The sequence below is a fragment of the Fundulus heteroclitus genome, chromosome 20, assembly GCF_011125445.2.
Source record: "Fundulus heteroclitus isolate FHET01 chromosome 20, MU-UCD_Fhet_4.1, whole genome shotgun sequence".
Taxonomy (NCBI): Eukaryota; Metazoa; Chordata; class Actinopteri; order Cyprinodontiformes; family Fundulidae; genus Fundulus; species Fundulus heteroclitus.
The window spans coordinates 20,536,771-20,557,574 of record NC_046380.1 but is presented as its reverse complement, the minus strand read 5'-3'; the positions used below and the strand labels follow the sequence as shown (position 1 = coordinate 20,557,574).

The window sequence follows — 20,804 nt, the reverse complement described above, 5'->3', positions numbered from 1 at the left end:
TTGCAGAGGGTCAGGCTCAGTCCGGCAGGATTTACAATTGATTGATAAATTATTATGATAGTTTTGTGATACTGCCACTAGATGTCGCCACATGTGTTTATATTTGTTAATCGCGCCCAAGAGCAAATTATCTTTTGGCTCAAAAATACCATCAAAACACTATTAAAATGCAGGCTTGGTGTATATAACCTTATTTTATCACGATCAAACGTTTTTTGGTACATATTCACATTATTTGACATTTTTATAATTTATACACCAGTAACTCCCTCTGGTTGCATACAACATTTTTCTGAAAGATTAGCATGTCCTACTGACGTAGTATTTGTTATTTATGTCTTTCAAGCTTTGTTTTTGCACAGTTTGATAGTAAATATAGTCCTTTCTGTGTATACTTACCATAACAACATTATGTGACCAGGGTTACATCACTGCACATCAGACAATTGGTCAACAAGCCAATAATAATAGCTATCACGTTAGCTTTCTAGACAGGGAGATTTTCTCCCAGACAGGAACTTTAATGACCGTTTTATGTTGCTCCCAAACATCGAGACTTTTAAGATAAATAAACAACGCTTAGTACGGTGTATCAAGCTCGGTGTCACATATGAAACAGTTTGAAGAGAAAACTTCTTGCCGCTGAACAGTTTGTAGACACAGTTTGTGACACAGCATATGTGGTCGTAAAAATGTAGCTGTGTGCAGGGTGTACGCGGACATCCATACAAGTATGTGGGGGCTTTAAAGCTGGAGCTAAAGCTCAGGAAGCATTGTGATGTCGCTGCAAAGTTGACAGACACACGAGTGCATGTCCTTGCTAATAGTGCTACAGGTGTCAGCAATGCTTTTAAGCCCTATTCTGACAGGATTAGTATCACCTATGGACCACGTCTTATTTGTAATTTATTTAGTAGCTGCATCAATGGCGACCATCTGGCTTTCTAATAGTTCTGCGGTACTGCTGATACATTGCGTCACGTCAGCTCATCGCGCCCAATGCTGGGTTTCAATTTAGGCTCAGAAAGGACTTTTAAATCACTATATAGATGGACGCTTGGAGTATACAGCCTAATTTTATCATAATCAACTGAATTTTGCTGTTTTTGGTATAGGCATATAATGTGGATATATACCTTTAATTCACCCTAATTCAAAGACACAGGCAAAACAATACAGCGAGGAAACCCCAGGATTGGCTAACTTCGGTCTCACGAGACCTCTTCCTGTTAACCTTTCAAGCATCACTTCTCTCTAAACTTCCCTTACTTTTTTTCTTTAACTGTTCCTCTTGTTGGAATATATCATTGATCATCAGAATAAGATTATAACCATGTAACCATGTATTGCCCATCTCCTGTCTTGCTTTATAAACAGACACATATACTCACATGAAAACTAAAAAAGAAAATACATTTATCTTTGCGGTTATAACATTTTGCAAGCATCTGTATAATGTTGTTGTCATTTGAGGCATAAGTAAGTGATATATATTCAAAAGTAGTGTGCTAAGATGTATGAAACTGTGGATCAAGGGGGTCGCTGGGTCAGTGAGTAAGTCAGTATTAGTAAGACTGTACAATTTATTTATAAAGTGCATTTGACAGACAGAAAGTCACAAAGTGCTGTACGACAAAAACACATTTAGGTTTAACAAAGTATAAACCAAGAATAAGGAAGTACAATACAGTCATGACATAAACGCCTTGTAGAAATTAACACCACTCCCCACCCTAACCTTTTCCCTGCTTGGTGGCATCAATAAAGCAATCATGATAAAAGCCACATGCAATTGTTTCCCCCTCAATTTCAACTAAGAAAAAAAAATCATAAATTTTTCAATTCATTTCATTTATCCGCAACTTTTCAGTCATTTAGCTTTATCTCATTATATAAAATGAAAATTCAAATAATAATTTTTCTAAAAAAATATCCTTTATATAGAAACTACCCTGAAGACTCCTCCTGACGAGGAAGCACATATTAATGAATCAATGAGGAAAGGATTCTTACCTGCGGGTCGGCGAGGCGGGATGGATCTGGGTAAAGGTAGAACTTGATCCCATCCATAGCTCCAGGCAACGTGATGCCACGAATGAGCAACACAGCAAGCATCACATAAGGAAAAGTAGCAGTAACGTAAACCACCTGTGGAGCAAACAGTGAAGTGAATTTATTGGAGGAGAAACAGTGGACAGCAGCTGTTTCCATGTCTAAAAGTGCTAGATCTTTTTTATTCACATTAAATTTAAATACACCGTTTTTTCTTAACTTTATTTTTTTATTCAAGAGACAGGGCAGTAAGTGGTGTTTGCTATAAACAACAGATTAGAGGGATACAGGGTTGATAGAGAGGGGAGTGATTGCTTTAAAGTTGGACATGAGGAACACATCCGCTGCATACATTTGTTTAATCTTTATTCAGTTTAGCACAATCCACATGGCTGTTCTTGATGGAGCTCCAGGATAAACATGATACACAAAAGTAAATCCAGATTTGATCACTTCTGAGGCAGAATCAGCATTAACTTTCTACAACTTAAGTCAGGGCAGATTCAAAATATCTTGATAGGGGAACGCCAAATTCTTCAAAACTGATCTCACTGGAATGCATTTTTGAGTCTACAGGCAGGTGCAAAATAAATGTCTTGGCTTATCAGCATGTAAAGCTTGCTTTTCTGTGTGTGTGTGACGTTAAAAATATCCTACCTTCCCGGTAGACTTCACTCCTTTCCACACGCAGAAGTAGCAGACGATCCAAGACAACAGCAGACAGAGAGCCAACTCCCATCTAATACTGCCCAACTCATTGATGTTGCCCGTGATATTTAAAACTCTTCTCCTGCAAATCAGTCACAGGTGGCATTTAACAGAGCTTTTCATATACAGAAATTGCATTTCTCCTTTTTTTACATACTCACTCCCAAAACTCTGTCACTGGTGAAGTTGCATTTTCAGGTATAGTCATGTTGAAATAATCTGGTCTTTGATCAAACTCCACGCAGTTCTCTGCAAAATACAAAATGTTTTGAAAAACTAGGTTCAACCAAATGTTAAAACAAAAAGCAAAGTTATTCTACTCCATGCATATTTATCAATATCATATTGATATCAATAAAATAAACTTATTTTTGCAGCAGTCTGTCACTGGGGTTTAATGTATTATTTTGTCACCAGGCTGTTTGCGCCTCTTCTTATCTTTTCTTTGGTTTCTATGATAGATTAACCCTATAGTCCTTAATATGGAGCACCTTACAAATGCATCTGAAAACCTCCATGATATTTTATCTTATTTGAAAAAACAAAAGGAATGATTAATCAACAGAACCAGGATCAATGTTTCATGACAATAAACCATTATGTGAAAGGGAGAGCAGACACTTTGTGGAAAAGTCTAATAAAATAGTATAAAGGTTTTGTATAAAAACTTTATGTAAATCTGAAAATGGAAAAACGCTTACAGGTTTTTGAGCAAACCTTTTGAAGCCTTGCCTTAAATGAGAACATTATGTACATACAATGGATAGCACCATCTGCACTGAGTCAAGCTACGACATGCACACAGTTGCAGACAGTATTCTGACATAGTTACAGTATACCAGGCATAACGATCAGAGTAATTTTTTGCTTTCAATGTTTTATTTAACTTTTAGGGTGGAGTGAATATTTACCAAAAATTGGTTGCCAAAATTGACATTTACAGTGGATTTTCTCTAAAAACATCTTTAAATCATTCATACAGAGTTAAAGTATATATTCACATAGTTGTTTTAATTAGTGGTGGTGAAGGTTTTAGGATGCCTTTTCAACTTGGCATGGCCAAAATGTATTAACTTCTCAGTAGTGATCACGATTCACTGCAGCTGGTAGTTTTAGTTTGGAAGCACAAACATGATTTATTTCACAGCAGTCATAGAAATGATGAGTATCCAGAACAATTGGAAAGTCCAAGGAGATCAGTGTAGATTAACAGAGGAAAATAGTAAAGTTATACAACTATATGTTGATAAATGTTATGTAGATGGGTCAACATCCTGCCAAAATCTGGATGAAAACCAAACTGTCCCCCTCAGATGAAAGATAAATTCAGTAGAATCATCAGGAATGACATTCAGAGCCGTCATGCTTTGGGTTCAAGGAGAACCCAAGAGCAGAGCATGGTGGAGGCAAAAGAAAAGTAATTAATGAATTAATTAAAGAAAATCTACAACACACGAGGGACAGGGCAGAGAAAAAAAGCATGAGGAGGGGTGACAGCAAAAAAAAAAATCACAGAACACAGCTGCAGGAAGGATGGAGTCAGCAGAAGAAACCAGACATGAGAGATTACAACCAGACAGTTTATATACAGGGAAAGGAGTGGAGAAAAAAAAACAAAAGACAACAACACAGCTGGGTGTAACCAGGTGGGGAAAGCTGCCGTGGATCACAGCTGGGAGACGCACAGCAGTGCTGCACAGTTTGTGTCACAGCTTGTGTCAGTCATGGAGGAGACATTTTCGTTTGGCACTATAATAATCTGGCTCTGTAGATATTTGAGGGTTATTGTGTCAGCTCAACCAGAGTGTAGCAGCTAAAACTTCAAATTTTGTTAGTATATAGTTTAACTAAAGTCGACTCCCTGGTGCTGTACTGTGGCTGTTAGTAATTATGTGGCCACTAAGGAGAGGTGCGAGAGGATGATAAATCACTCCATTGACCCCTGTAAAATAGACCCCTCCTGTCTGAGAGGATGCTTACACCCTTTTGTACATATAAATCTATGTCTGTTTGTCTATATATTAAAAGTAATTGATTTGTCTGTGCATGCATATACATTAAATTGGCAATAATTATGTGCATCCGTTTTGGTATAGAAATTTTATATAATGTCTCTGTGTGTATAATTTGTGCACATTTGGATGGCTGTGTTTTTAGTCTACATCTGTGTGTTAGAACATCTAGGTTAGTACTGTTCCCAGGGAAAAGAAAAAGAGGTGACATGACTAACATAAACAACAACGAGGAAGAGGGCCGTCGGCAATGCCAGTGTCAACACAACTTCTGGATGGAAGAAGCTGTCTGCTGAGAGTTGAATGTGTTGTTTAGCAAAAAAATCCTGCCTGGTTGGAGTTGTTTTTAAAATTAAAGTTACAATGCTCTCAATCAATCAGAGTCTACACGTCATGACACATATTGTAGATATTTTGCAATTTGTATGCCGTTGTGGCCCTAAAACAATAAATACACCTGCCTAGTTTACTGCACTGCAGCACAAAACACAGCCAAATGAAGCAATTAGGACACCCCATGAAAGTTGTAGGACATAGAAGTCGAAATGTAATGTTTACAGCCAGTGAAGTGCAAGTCAGAGCGGCTGAGAGCGGCTGAAACCTTCATAGGTTATCTTAATGCATGAATTTACAGATTTTCTCTACCGTAACATGCATAAGTCACTTGTTTCCATGGTCGCTTTACATTGCATGTTGATTTCCAATACGAATACCCGTTAAATATGCCACGTTTACATGCGAATACCCGTTAAATATGACACGTTTACATGTTGCAATCCTGACACTAAAACAAGGCATTTGCAACAACCTGTCTGAACTTAGCGCTCCTATTTTCTCCTGTAATGCTAGTTTCATTGAAGTTGCAATTAAAAATATTAACTTTAGCTTATCCTGTAACGTCTGAGCCTCCTTTTTCCCTCCTGCTACAATTGCTGTAAGGCCAGCTCTGGCCTTGAGAAAGAGGTTCTGGGCAGGGTGTCCGACTACTGTACTGTGATTGAACAGGATTTAGAGTCACGCACTCGTAGCACCGCAGGTCCCCGATGTTTGCACTCTTTACAAATAGCAGCAGAGCACACCTTGAGCTATTGTGTGTCTACTCCTCAACTTTCAGCTCTCCGCGGCTTTCTGCGCCCCCCTCTCCCCCGTCCGTGCGCTAAGTCTGACGTGACGCGGGGCGAACTGTTCGTGTTCTTCCACTCTGACTATGAGGAAAAAAAACTCACTGTTCTTGTGGCGTATGTAACAAACTTTAGAGTAACAGGCTAACTGTTAAGACACTCACACGATCAAATGAGCATAATTTGAATGGCTAAAAGCTGCTCGACACGATCTAGTGTTGATTGCTTTGGTTTGAGTCACGAGAAGGTCAACAAGCGGAAAAAAAGAAAGAATTTCACAAAGAAAGAATACATAATTTCACAGGATAAAGAATTCAGTGTTATAAATTCAAAGTCTAAATAAAGTCTGATTCTAATTAGACTAGTTCTCCCACAAAACAGCACTTTTTCTTATGGGTCCTAACAACATTCTATATGTTGGGAACATGGGCCTTACATGACATGTTGTCGTCCTACCTGTGTTCCAGCTGTTCCTGCAGGTCGCCCATGGAAGTTCAGAGTTGAAGGACGAGAAGAGATACAGGAATGCCCAGGCTAGAATTATGATATAATAGATACTGGAGTATAAAACAACCACCTGACTGCCATAACCCATCCCTGAAAAACAAAAGAAAAGCACTTCAGAAGACAGTAAAGATGGTGTAATGTGCTTATTGATATGCTAACAGTTTGTTGAAATCTTAAAATATGAACAGATGTTCATATTTTAAACTTCAAAATAGATTTTTTTTCCCCCTCATAGCTGCAGCGTTTTCTGCCATCATTTTCCTGCTGTGCTCAGTTTTATCTGCTTTCAAATGCTGACAAGTCAGCAATTAAATCAAATATGTTAAGGCACAGTGTGTCAATCTTTGTGAAATTTGAAATATTTGGGCAATGGTCACAGATTACAAGCAGATATTTAAAAAGAAAAGGAGGTGCAGGCATGCATTAAGAATTTGAAAACAACAGATTTGACAATTTGTCCTATATTTAATAAATATCTCAGAGCATTTTCTTAGTAGATGCTGCCATTTACAGTAAACAGTCATCTTGAAATTGACATGTTTTTATCAAACTACCTCATAAGAAATAAGAATACATAGCATACTTTAATTTCTATGTAGTTCTCATGTGGTAACCTTGTCCATTTAAACATTATTTTGTTAATGCTTCTTTGTTCTAAATCATAAACAAATATATCATCAAATACAAACAAACAATTATGGGTCACCACATAGCAAATTAATAGAAACATTAATGAAAAAATATGTTATATAAGAAGAAAAGGTGAAAAAAAACCCCACAAGAAGCAAAAACATTCTGTAAATAAAATTATTTATGCAAACTGGACTTTTAAGCAAGAAGCTATCCAGAATCAGTTTCAGTTTAGTGGAAGATGGTTTATCATCTTACCTTCAAACAGAGGACAAATTTTGGCCCAGCAGGTGATGCATCCCTGCTTTGTATACTGGCCGAGTGACGTCTCCAGCAGAAACAAGGGGATGCCACAGGTGAAGAGGAAAAGTATGTACGGGATAAAGAACACCCCTGGAAAACATTAAAAGTGTCACTCTATGCCTCTGTGGGTTAATCTAACTGGATCAGCAGCTTCTTTGTCGGTCTTCCCCCTGAAGTAGCCTCTATAAAGCATTGCTAAGTATCATAAGATTTGTTTGTACATTACCCTTCCATATTTTGTGTTCTTAGTGTTGATTAAAGAAATTGAGGTTTTCTGTTAACTTTAAAGCGACTCACCTCCTCCGTTTTTGTAGCAGAGGTAAGGAAACCTCCACACATTTCCCAGGCCAATAATCTGTCCCGCAACAGCCAAAATAAACTCCATTTTGCTTGACCACTGCCCCCTCAGGTTCGTGGGACGCGCAGTGCCCTCGTCCAGTCTGAACTTGACCTCTGGACCGTGGGCGTTATCCATTGTGCTACGAAGAGAGAAGAACATCTTTTTAAATGGGGAAATTTATGGATTGTGAACCAGAAAAAATATATTTTGTAATTAAATATCACTTTTCTTGAGTGTGGTGCGCACAGCATAAAGGAAAAAAACAAAACAAAAACTAAGATATAGCAGCATTTCAGCATAGCATGTTTATGTCTATTATCTGCACAGTGCAAGCAGTCTTTCTGCATTAGGTTAACAGAGTGTAATTCTTTTCATCAATGTTGCTTTTGTGTGGCAGCTTTAGTCTCACAGTGGGAGCAGGAAGTAGACTGGAAAATATGTGCCGTCCAACATTACTGTTAAAACCTTCTAATCCTGAGATGCTGAGAACAACATTCCTGAAGGGTTGTGTTGGTAATTTAGGGACCGGAAAGAGAAGTGTGAAGATCAGGGATGAATTCCTGTTAGCACCAACAGAACCTGGAAAGTGTGCTGCAATGCAAACCAGAATGTCAATATGATAAACAAAGTCATTTTTGCTTATATAGTAAAAAAAGTGTGATTAAACGCTGTTAAAACGTAAGCAGCAAAAATGCCAATTTAAACAAAATCATCAGAAGACCCTTCAGAGGCAGATATGCCTCTTTTCTCAGGGTTGTTAAAATGGAGACATGGTTTCTGCTGGCATGACACGCATTACTCACCTTAAGATTACATTGGCACAGGTACGTTTTTTAAGTCATGCAAAACATATATTCACAATCCTCCAGCATCTTTAATAGGAGCAGAAAGAGCTTGGATAATATCTTAATACCATAATAATGTGAATTGTGAGATTAGAATAATCAGGATTTATGAAATAATAATCTAGCAGAGATGAAAGGTTTAATTCTCGGGATCTTTTCTTTAAAATAAAATGGTTCGTTGTTTATAAACAATTGCTGTTATGTACAGTGGTGGATTTCGGCATGGGCAAAATGGTTCACTTCCCAGGAAAGCATGCTAAGGGAGACGCCATGTGTGCCTACAGAAACAAAGAGTTAATCATCCTCAACTTATTTGCGCAAAACACCCGCAGAGCACTATAAAAAATGTATTATGTACAATGGAACAAGCCAAAGGCATGACCTGAGGGAGAAAAATATGAGGGATTGTGAAATCCATGAGCAAGTTAAGGCAGGTAGAGCAGAAGAGGAGCAGACAATTACATCATTTCAGTGCCTTCTGATGGCAGGCAGGCAAGGATTTAATTGAACGTCAAAGGATTTTTGTTTAATTTCAGACTTTATATTTAAGGATTTTGTTTCTATTGCACTACAACTTTAACAACTATTAAATTATATATTTCATCATGTCATTTTTGTCTGTATTCCAGATTTCATCGCAAACATTTTGTGTTTTTCTATAGTTGGTATTTATGGTTCAGGTTTTTCCAAATTCTGATCACATTTTACATTTTATTTTATCATGTCTTTTATCTACGACTTACTTTGATCATTTCTGATCTGTTTCTGTGAGTATCTCTGTTTATTTTTAACCTCGGCAAAGTACCGTCTGGCTTGACGAAAAACAGAAAAATAGACACACCTACTGAATGCTGCCAGGAAATTAACCATAAAAAAATGATACGGTGTCAGTTATTTAGAGCTTTGTGGGTTTTTTTTTTTACACGGGGAATTCATGTATGTGGTTCTTAGCTGCAAAATACTATTACAGTCATGTAACATGTAGCTGCCGTGTTTATCGCCTGCTCAATTCATGCCCAACAAAAAGCATTATTGCTGTGCAAAAAGACAAAATACTGTGGGGACAGAGGAGCTCAATGCAGAATTAGTCTTTTAATAGCCCCCATGGGTCTCTACCGTTGAAATTGGTCTTTGATGTTGGTGAATTATGTCAGGGTAAAAATCTGTGAATGTGCCTCCGACCTGGTAGGGATTCAATAACACAAGCAACCATGCAGAAAAAGATTGTTTCTGCAAGCACACATCATATAACCAATTCAAAACATTTCCATACTGTTATTATTATTATTATTATTATTTTTTTTTTTTACCTTTTTCAGTTATGTTGTTGGCAATTTAAGAATAACAAAAAAGATCAGGATAAGGTATTGCCCCACAGCTACTGTATATGCTTTACATCAAAAACAGGAGATGCAGGTTTGACTTTGGTACGTTTACTGTTAACTTTTACCCACTTACTACCAGGTCTGTCTTGTAAATGGGAACTCGCTCCCCAATGAGAATGCCTGTATAAATAAAGTTTTAGTAAATAAATTATATTTATGGCAGCCTTGCCATATTATGAACACTGGACACATATGCATCATTGAGGGAAGAACCTTTGTTATGGTATATCATCTATGTCAAAGTCACATCAACATTACACAAGGATATTATATCACTGTAACATTTTAGCATTTTGTGAAAGTGTTTTGGGGGGCGGGGGGGGGGGGGTATGGTTGTGAGTGCGACAGCGATGCAGCACAGGACTGTTTAGCATTTTCTGCTGTATGATTGTATATCAATTAATGGCCTTAACAGCAATATCAATATTGGATATCACTATCGGGCCAAATTTCCATCTTGGTATGCACCCCTACTTCTAACATTTAGGAAATAAAACAATATTCCAAGCTTTGGACATATAAGGCAGTGTTTATTCTGTTATCTGTGACTGGATAAATTAAGGCACATGTGAACTTATTAAACTGCATGTCTGGGCAAGGAGAACATTAATAAAACAAGCAGCCCGTTAAGTTTAGAGGCGCTGCAGTGATCCAACGCCCAGGTGGCAGTTTCAGTCTACGCTGTTGACTGAAACTAACTTTTTTTTTTTTTATTAATTTATTTTTTTTCCCCAGTGTCCTGTCTAGCAATGTGGCAATAGGAATTGATGTCTTAATGCCAAATAGAGCTCGACAGATTTTACTTTCACAAGTAGAGCAATCAGCTTTCGCCATAGTGCTCCGCTTGATTTATGCATGTAAATAGTTTTATTGTGATTCCTGCGGGGAGAATTTCAAATTATGTGGACACTACAATGGGAAAGTAGGAGAGTAAAGGAAGAACAAGAAGAGAAAAAAAAGAAAGAAAGAGGAGAGGTGAAAGAAATAAGAGATAAAAGGGAAAGAATGATAAAACGTCTTCCGTCTGCTTCATCACCTAAACTAACTTTTAGCTGTGCACCGCACGATCCTGCCCTGTGCGGAAGAGTGGCAAGAAGAAAGACGTTGTTGAAAGAACAATGTTCATGTTTAAAGCTTATACAAAAACCATGTGAAAGAAGGTGCTTTAGTTAGATGATACCAGATTTTTGCGCCTACAAGCAAAATGCTACGGTGTTGGAGAACTAACAGTGCGTATCTCCCTGAGTGCATCAAGCCCACAGTGAAACGAGACGATGTGGGAATGGAAGGAGTGAAAAGCATGAAGAACCGCTCTTAGACGCTGTCAAAGACAACGGGAAGGAGGTTCACTGTTCACTCAGTGATTTCGATCAAATAATTTTCATGTCTTAGAAAGGCCCAGTTAAAGTCCAGATCTAAAGCCAATCAGGAATCTCTGACAATACTTAAAAACATATTTCTATGATCTTAATGCAATGTCACTGAGCTTGTGACGTAGAGAAGAACCTGGAGGGATTTCAGTGTTTAGACGCACAAAGCTGGTCGCTACAGTATGTCCATGTGAAAAAGCTGGCACATTACTACAAGGGTTTATTACCACCACAGTATTTGACTAAGTATAACATAATGCTGGAACATTCACTATTTGTTTTATTTAGGGTATGACGATTGCTTCGTTAAGGTCATGCATGTCGTTTGATTTTGATTTTAAAACCCAATCAGTTCATCCTTGACAAATTGACACTGAGCTATTGCCAAATTTGATAAACTGCTCAAAGTGCACAACATTTATGAAAAGAGATAAATCACTGTATGCGCAGAGGGTTAACACAAAACCTGATATCAGCTGAAAGGATAGCTGCCAAGCTTACTTAAAGCTCCCGTTTTGTGTCACATGATTGTAAACCTGCAGTTTGGATAGGAAACATTATTAGACCTTCAAACTTTGATTTAGCATTGTTGTATTTTAAATTTTTCAGGCACAGGCTTCTTTTTTGGTGATGGCACAGGTTGGATGGGGCAGAACTTTGGTTGTTTTCGGGTACATAACAGGCCATGGAGTGACACTCCTGGCAGCAATAGGACGCATTCCTTTAACATATTTTCCTCCACAGCTGCAGGAGTTGTGAAAAGAAAAAGGGGATCAGAGAGAGTAAGCAGGGTGGTGCTGACCAAATGAATTATGGCTCCAAGACAGAGCAAAAACCAGACATTACAAGCTGTTTTCTAATATATGCATCATGTTAGATTAATTTTAGACTTATCGTGAGAAAAGGGTTGATCAAAGCATGCATACTATCTCAGATGGCTGCACTGACTGAACGAACAGTCAGAAATTCAACTTTACAGCAGATGACCTGCTTCAGCAAAGTGAACAAGTTGGTGTTGGGACAAATTGTTCCAGAAAACTAGGTTTTTACAAAATTGTATTTTTACCTGACATGTCAGACTGGTTAACACTTAGGAATACAAGGCATCATTGATCACCATTGCTTTTTAAAAATACCAGCCCATCACTTGCTTGAAATCATGAGCTCACTGGAAACTTTCAATTTAGTCTTTTTTTTATGCAAGAGATTTAGATGACATTCATAAAATCTAGAAGTCTGTTGTTCGACTGTAAGTTAGGTCCTATACATGTGTTCCTGCTGTAATAATAATAATAATAATAATAATAATAAAAATAATAATAATAATAATAATAATAATAATAAACTCTTTGTACACAAGAAAACATCAAAAAGCACATTTAAAAATGTAAAAAAAAAAAAAAAAAAAAAATTTTTCATAGGATAATTAGAAACTTATTGGAGTCATTTTTATGAGCTCATTGTGAAGTCTGTTCAAATATTTGCATCACAGGAATAAATGAGTTTGTTTGCCTTTTGGAGCCAGTGCAGAGTGTTACACTAAACAAGAGATTGAACCGCCTCACTGCAGCATAAGCAGTAACCTTTGGCCTACATAGTACAAACTCCAAAAGCAAGGGTACCGTTCTGCGAATGAGACAGCAAAAGACTTCCCTGGGAAAGCCTCTGAAATAAACAAATAGAAAGATCATGCCTAGACCTTAAAGAAAAAGGAGGAGTACCTTAAAAAGATGCCACTCTAGTTCTGTGTCATCCAGCCACTCCAAGAGACCTCTTCTGGTGCCTTCAGAGGAACTCGCAAGTGGAGAGCCGACCCCAGCCTCACCAGGACACACTTTGTGCCCAGAACTGACCATGAGTGAGTCTATATATGAGGCAGCCTGAGAGAGCTGGGTGGTGTGACAATGAGGCAGAGCGACAGAGCAAGAAGGACAGATGGGAAGAGGGGGGTGGGACTGTTTCTGAATGAGCAACTTAAGGCGGGGACTGTTCCAGCACCCTAAACCACATGGTCTCAGTAAAGAAGGAGGAGATTAAAACATTAGTAATTCATACTGTAGGCTGTCAGTATGTTAACCATAATGGCCACAAACGGATGCCTTATTCTGACTTTAACACTGCACAATAGTATTCTTATAAAAAAATAATAAAAAATACAGCAAATCCAAGTGGATGTTAGAGGGGGAAAAAAAAGTTATTAAATGCCCCTGATTTGTTAACCGCTCGGCCAGCTTCTATTTCACTTCTATTTGTCTGGGAGATTTATTATTATTTGTGTTGTATTGTAGAAGTTTTCACTCCCCTTACATCATTTTTTTTATTTTTTTTACCTTCACAACCACGTTTAGTATGCAGCAAGCAGCACAAAGTAGCGCATGTATGTTAAGTGGATATAAAAGGAGGCGTTGATCCACTGCCCTTTAGGATTTGCTTGCAGTTCATGCAAGATTAGCTCAACATAACCCAAAATGTAAATATTTTTGAAAAAAAAAAACACATAAAAAGAAAACTGAGAGAAAAAAACTCAACTGGAAAATGAAAGCGTCAGACTGTTGAAGATGGAGGTAAATATGCAGAAATCAAAAAGTCTGGTGGATAAATGTCATAAAAAACAACAATCAAAAATTGTTTCTATATATAAACAGCACACAAAATAAGCCTGTGTTTAATATGAAAATGTACCCCACTCTACAAGTCTGTGCAACTAACAATAATTAAATGTCAGTTTAAAAACAAAAACAAAATAAAGCAAGCTAAACCCAAGTGAAGTGTTCTCTTATTTGAATTGAATTGCTTTATTTATTTATACCACCACAGTATTTACTGTCACATCCAAAGATTACGCAATACAGCTAACCATGTGGTTGTTTTCCAACGTTCACTGTGTGAGCATGCCAACCCCTCTGATGAAAAGGCAATTCTAGTCCTTTTCCGCCCTCTAGTGGTCACAGACATGTCTCACAGCTTCTAGTTAAGAGGCATTCAGAGTGCTAGCAGCACCCAGATAACTGGGTGTACTGATCAGATCTATAATAATGTCCAAATCAGCATAAAATATAAAGCTGATCATTAAAGCCCCGGTATCCTAAACCAGGACAGGATGTCGGCGTGTATTACTTGTTTCTACATTCAAATGCATAATTTTTGATGTAAGTGTATATTTCTCAGGTAGGTCCACTTTATGAATGCCAAATCTTCATTTATAACTACAGTGGAAAGATACTTTGTTATTAATTTGCAGTGACAAACTTGTTTTGTTTTCACACTCAGCCTGATGGTTCTGGGACAACTTCAGGATGCAGGACAAACACTCTAATGAGAAAAGGCTTAAAACTTTCTAGTTTCATGGAGCTTAAACAGAGCGATGAAAAATTATCACGGCATTTTTTTTTCATATTTTGCTTTTTTGTAAACGTACATAAACATGGAGTTTATCAACAATGATTTTACGTCACAATGGTAGCCTTTGTTAATCCAAATCGCAGCTCTCAAATGCTGATTTATAAAGGAGGAGAAAACATCTAACCCAACTATGTGACAATGTAATTGCCCTCATGGCAGCAACATCTGGCATTGGGATAACTGCTGTAATGGCGGGCTTGAACAGCAGACATACTAACAGATACCAGACCAGAATGAGTGTTTAAGTTTACCAGTTTTTTTTGTACTGAAGTTTGGTCAGAGAAGAGGAGGTGCAGCGGGAACTACTATGGTCGGATATGGTCTTTCATGATCTTTTGGTTGAGAGGAGAATTCACGTTTATGTCAATTAGAGCAACTTGCCCAAGACCTACTGACATCTTTCCCCAGATGTAAGGACAGGATGTCGGCTTGTGTTACTTGTTGCTACATTCAAATGCATCATTTACTTCTGAAAACGTTTCACTTTTGTGATATCAGTCCACGGAATATTTCCCAAAACTTGTGTGGATCATCAAGATTGTTGTTTTATTTATTTATTTATTTATTTTTATGTTAAGGCATGTGTACAGTATTTCCTATTTTTTTTTTTTGGTCAGAAGTAGTTTTGGCCTTTGAAGCCTCACGCGGTGGCCATTTTTGGTCAGTCCCTTCCTTATTTTTGAACACTGACCTTAATCGAGGCAAGTGAGTTGTGCAGGACTTTAGATCTTGATCTGGGTCTTTTTGTGACGTCCTGGATGAGTAGTTGGTGCGATCTTGGAGTAATTTTGGCCGGTCGGCCCATCCTTGGATGAATCGCCTCGGTACCATATTTTCTCCATTTATGGATAATGGTTCTTATGGTGGTTTGCTGGAGTCTCAAAGCCTTAAAATTTGCTCTATAACTCTTTATGTTTGTTTCTCTTTTGTTTTTTTCTTTTGTCTAGTCGGATGCTGTATTTTCATTCATTGCACAAAAAGTGTATGCCCAGTGATGGGCTGGCTGGAGATAGGCACCAGCAAAGCCACGCTTATACGATAATGGGTATAAATGATTGAGGCATGTTTACATTGTGAAACCAAGTCTTTCTTCCCCTTTTGTGTTTAAAAAATAGATATGAACAACTCAGTAAAAAAAGTCTAAGTGAAGCGCAGATAAATTACTTTATTAATTTAAAGCCAGCTTTGTTATCAGTGAGCTGTTTTATTGGCAATACAACACCCAGAAAGCCATCCTTGAGTTTGACAGATGCCAGTGGCAAATGGAGTGAAGCAGGATGGCATCATGTTTGTTAAACGTCTAATTTCAAGCAAATACAAGTGTTCCAGTTTTGACATTACCAACTTAATGGGTTACTCTTCAGTAATCACTGAACAGTCAAGTCTCAGACGTCCTATACTGTAACTGTTAACTGAAATGTACCATGGCAAGATTTTAACTCGACAAAAAGCTTGCCAAGACATAATCGTTGAAGCACTTTGACCGTGCACCGATGTCAGTATAAACCTTTCGACATTTCAGAGTATGAACTCATTGACCTGATGCTACATAAAGCTACATCCTCCCCTTTTGTAAATGAAAACCCAGGTTAAAATCCCTTAAGTCATGCAGATAGACACACACTATTTCTGTTCATGATGTCCAGAACCTTGAAGAGCTAAATCTATGTTGTAACTGTTCTGTGTGAGTGTACTATTGGGTCTTTTTGAAGGACAGAGACCTTCGACCAAGTTTAGAACCATGTATCTAACATTTATTATTAAACCAAAATGTGAACTAAAAAAAAAAAAAAGGCCTTCAGGAGCCGGATATGAACAGTTGAGGTACCAATACCTGGGGATGGAAATAGTCGGACAGAAAGTGCATCTAAACTGGTCCAGAAAACAGCGCAAAAGATGCAAGGCAAGGCATTGCTTGATGGAATGTAATCTGGCTCTACTGTAAGCTGTGCGCTGAATAGACAAAGCTAGTTTAGTGAGGAAAATATTAAGAAAAGACTTGCAAGGTGTTCAGGAAGTGCACAAAAATGGCAAAGATTATAAAGAAGATAAAACCAGTAAAATACTAAGCATATTTTCTACACTGAATAATTCTTGCAGGTTTCTGGTCAACGGCCCGGAGGCGGGGTGCTCGCTGCATTCACAGAGGAGAAACAACCGTCCCGGCACAAACTTGCACACAAGGCAGTCTAGCTGTGTTAATCAACCTAACAGCCATGTTTTCAGGATTTAGATGTAGCTAAAGCTACCACTACCACAGCCCCTCCCAAATACAGTAACTCAATAAAACAAAACAAACAACAATAAAAATGAAGACCAAAAACATAAAGACCCATGTGACAAAGTGGTTCAGTTTGTTTTCACCATTTGTCCCTTATTCTTATTTCTGATTCATTTACTTTCTGTAGATGGCCATATTGCTTAAATTTAAACATTAGTTTGCAGCTCTGCTCCACTTACTATCCCGGGTTTGTTTGTGTTAGCATTAGGTTGCAGTTTCCATCTATATGTTTAGGTTAAAGCTACTCCTGGATTATTGGTTGAATTTGTTTATTTGGTTTCAAGGTATATTCATATTTGTTTACACTTTTTTTACTCACCATTGTTTGTCCCTTGTAGATCTGCAGGAGTATGGGAGGGGCCGGCCCAGTACTTCCTGCTTAAGTGTCTGAGTGATGTCACTGATTGTCTTGCTGGATGCTACCAATTAGAGGGTTTCTTTAGGAGTATTGCTTTGGTTTTCTTTAAAGTAACTTTTTGACTTCTCTTGTATTACATGGTTTATTTTGCAGACCATTTTATTATATAGAGGAGTTTCTAAATTAGATTAATAATTTTATTTTTGTTTTTCTATTTAGTTTTCATGTGTTTTTCCTTTTCCCTGTTCAATTGTGGTTTGGTCCACTCAAGTGCAGGTGTGTTTTCACTTGATTATAAAACAGAGCTGTTGGAAGCTCAGAGAAAGAGGAGAAGTGTTCTGAATCCTGTTGAAAATAAAAAGTCATCAGAAGCCTGAACTGTTGACTGAGGCTGTTTCTTCGGTTCACCTTGCTGACCCTTGACCTCACTACCTTACAACCCATAATTATGAAACTAAATATAAAACCCAGGGGAAAATGAATCGGGACTGAATCACAAATTGGTGCAAAGCAGTTGTTTTTATGCACAAACGAGCACAGATCATATGTGTTTCGCAACGATTGTCCTGGAAGTTAAGTTGAAGTTGGGAATACATACATAAAAGTACTATACAGAACAGAATGTACTTTAGATACTTAGATTAGATTCCAACATGTAATTAAAGTGACTTTAATTACACGTGACTGACTTTACCCTGAGCTTGGAGCCGCCCCACCCCGGCCTGCCCCACTGTGTTACTCTGAAAAATGCAGGAATGAGGACAGGTGGCTTTACGTTTACAGGCCGAAGGGCTTGAAGGTGATTCAAACCTATGCTTTCTATAGGAATCACAAAGTTCAGGCTGAGGTGGGATAGAAAGAACAGCGGAAAAAAAGACCAGGACTTTTGCAATAATGTTCTTGATGAGATGAGTACAAAACTGAAGTATTTGATTGCATTTTTGGCATAAACCTAGTACATCATTCTAGGATAACAACATTTAACCAACTGTGAATCATGGAGGTGGAAGTTTCATGGTTTAGGGAGGCTTTGCGCGAACCGGCCAGCTCACCATCATGGAATCAACCATGAATCTCCCCATGTGTCAGAGGATGCCCGAGGAAATGGGGGGAAGTCTGTTTAAGAATTAAAGCAGGAGCAGAGCTGGACCCTGCAACAAGACATCGAGCCACAACGTTCAAGTGCTGCTGCTAAACTGGCTGAGATAAAAGAGGCAGAAAATCCTGGGCCAAGTCAAAACCCAGATCTCATTGTAGAAATGACCAATGCTCATTTCTACAAGAAGTGTGTCGTTGTAGTTATTTCAGCTGAATTAATCAAGAATCAAGGGAGTAAGACTAAATATAGGAGGGTTGGGATTTTTTTCCTCAGCCAGAACAAAAACATTTTGTTGACAGTTTTTAAACATAACACATTTTTGATCTTTACCTATGATTAGATACTTAAAAAAAATGAAAGATAACACATGAAAAATATTCATATTGATATGTGAATATTTCTTAATTGAGAGCCAAATATTATTGAGGGATGCCCTAATATTTTCAAATGACTTTATCCACTATGGGGTTTACTAGAAACATCTCCAACTTTAAAAATATTCCAGACTGACATCTGAGGAAAACGTAAACAAGATAAAAAAAAAGCTTCTGGTATTATCACCATTATTACCACGTGCCATCATCTGAGGTCACGTGTTCACTAGGGAGGGGGAATATAGTTGGTGACTTTATGGCAAGGGATTCATGATTATATGTTTCTTATATAATTCATAGCTTGTAAAGCGCCTGGGGATGATGTTAGTTCAATGCAGTAAGTTATTGATATTGCTGAAATTGAACAGTTTGGATCACAAAACATACTAAGAGATGTGAACATGCCTGTTGTTCTATATGTATGAGTAGATGTTAATAATTATATGTTTTATTGACACATAGGGTGTCATATGGAGTTACCTGGGCAAAGTGTGAAAAATGTCATGTTTGAATGGTTCCTGGTGTTCATGAATTCACTTCTCTTTTCTAAGACTTCAGGTATAAAGTGCATGTTAGAAAATGGGTGTATGGCTCATATAAGCCACAGAAAGATAACCCTATAACGGCGAAGATGAGAACTGAAAGGTCGGTGTACTCACTTATTGCCGCCCTCTGAAGCCTGATGATGTCCTGGAAGCTTTTCCGTCTTTCTTTCAGCATCTTTCATTTTTAAGCACTTTTTCTCTCCTCCACGCTGACGTCTGTTTGTGAATCTGTGACCACAGAGCTAGTAAGGATCACAGGAGAAACATATTGAACAAATCATTACGGGGTTGTAAATGAATTATCTTTGGCACTATCTTTCAAAGCTGTGCCGCACGCAGTTACATAAGCACAAGGAAATGCAGCTGCGTCTGGAGGAGTTTTGCGATGGAGTGTTATGTTTGCGTGCCAAAGTGCAAGACATGTCATGTGTGCTCTGTAATCGTACACCTTGAACTTTTTCACAATTCGTCATGTTTTATATAACTCTAATATATTTTACCTGATATATAGCAACCACTACAAAGTAAATGCATGACTCTTAAGTAGAAGGAAACAGACACATGGTTTTCAGAATGTATGATAAATGTATTGGGTCCCCTTTAGTTGTACTACAACAATTGCCTTTTGAATGAAGAGTGCACCTGTGAGTAATCCAATCAAAAGAAGGTTTCTTGGATTACATTAGTGAGCAAACAGCATGACGAGGGCCAAGGAACGCAGCGAATATGTCCAGGATGGGGATGCTGTCAGGTTTAATGCAGGGTGAGTTATTAAGATGTAAAAACAGTATAAAAAACTTTGAACATCACACAAAGAGGAAAACCTCTTAAGACCTGTCTATCCACCTAAAGCGACAGGGTCAGCAAGGAGAGGGTAGAGTTAGTAATTGTGCACTCGACAAATCTGACCTCCATGAAAGAAGGACATTTTTGAAAGACAGCTACAAGAGGTCACAGGTTTTCAGCTAATTGGCAGTCCTGACAGGACATCTGTTAGAGGTTACAAAAGGTAGTCCGTCTGTCTGTCTGCAGACTCCATCCTAGAGTGCATAGTTAATGTGTTCCCTTGAGTTAGACAGTAAGATACTGTATAACACGCATACTGTAAGTGTAACAATGTTATTAAAACAGAGAACCATAGAGAGATTCAGGCTGATCATTCATATGAAGCAGATTCTAGAAATATTGGTAAGCTTCACTGTTTTGTAGCACTGTGGCCTTCTATCCAAATCCTGGGGTCTTCCTGCCTTTCCTCCCCTGTGCATTCCACAGTGCAAAAACATCCCTGTTAGGTTAATTGGTCAATCTAAGCGCTCCTTAGGGGTGAGTGTGTGTACATGGTTGTTTGTCCTGTGTGTTTTTGTGCTGCCCTGTGATAGACTGTCGACCTGTCCGGACTGTACGGCATCTCTCACCCAAAGACCCCCCGACCCTGAAAAATTAAGCATGTCCGAGGAAAGCTGCTCAGCTTC

At 38.1% G+C, this 20,804-nt stretch overlaps 1 protein-coding gene across 3 annotated transcripts in view; it reads right to left on the bottom strand.

The window, feature by feature from the left end:
* The window catches only part of LOC105933241 (sodium- and chloride-dependent GABA transporter 2), a 33,742-nt gene extending 14,264 nt beyond the window's left edge, over nt 1-19,478 (bottom strand). The window contains exons 1-7 of one of the 3 annotated variants that reach the window (XM_012872689.3): nt 19,447-19,478; nt 7,631-7,812; nt 7,289-7,423; nt 6,350-6,490; nt 2,922-3,009; nt 2,710-2,842; nt 2,014-2,148 (exon numbers count right to left, since the gene is read on the bottom strand). In XM_012872689.3, coding sequence (XP_012728143.3) covers nt 2,014-2,148; nt 2,710-2,842; nt 2,922-3,009; nt 6,350-6,490; nt 7,289-7,423; nt 7,631-7,808 — 810 coding nt within the window. In that variant the 5' untranslated portion in view covers nt 7,809-7,812; nt 19,447-19,478. Of the gene's footprint in view, nt 1-2,013; nt 2,149-2,709; nt 2,843-2,921; nt 3,010-6,349; nt 6,491-7,288; nt 7,424-7,630; nt 7,813-12,994; nt 13,203-17,275; nt 17,407-19,446 lie in introns of those variants that run through there. The other 2 variants (XM_036152025.1, XM_012872690.3) reach the window with 2 other exon arrangements.
* Nucleotides 19,479-20,804: the final 1,326 nt, after the last annotated feature.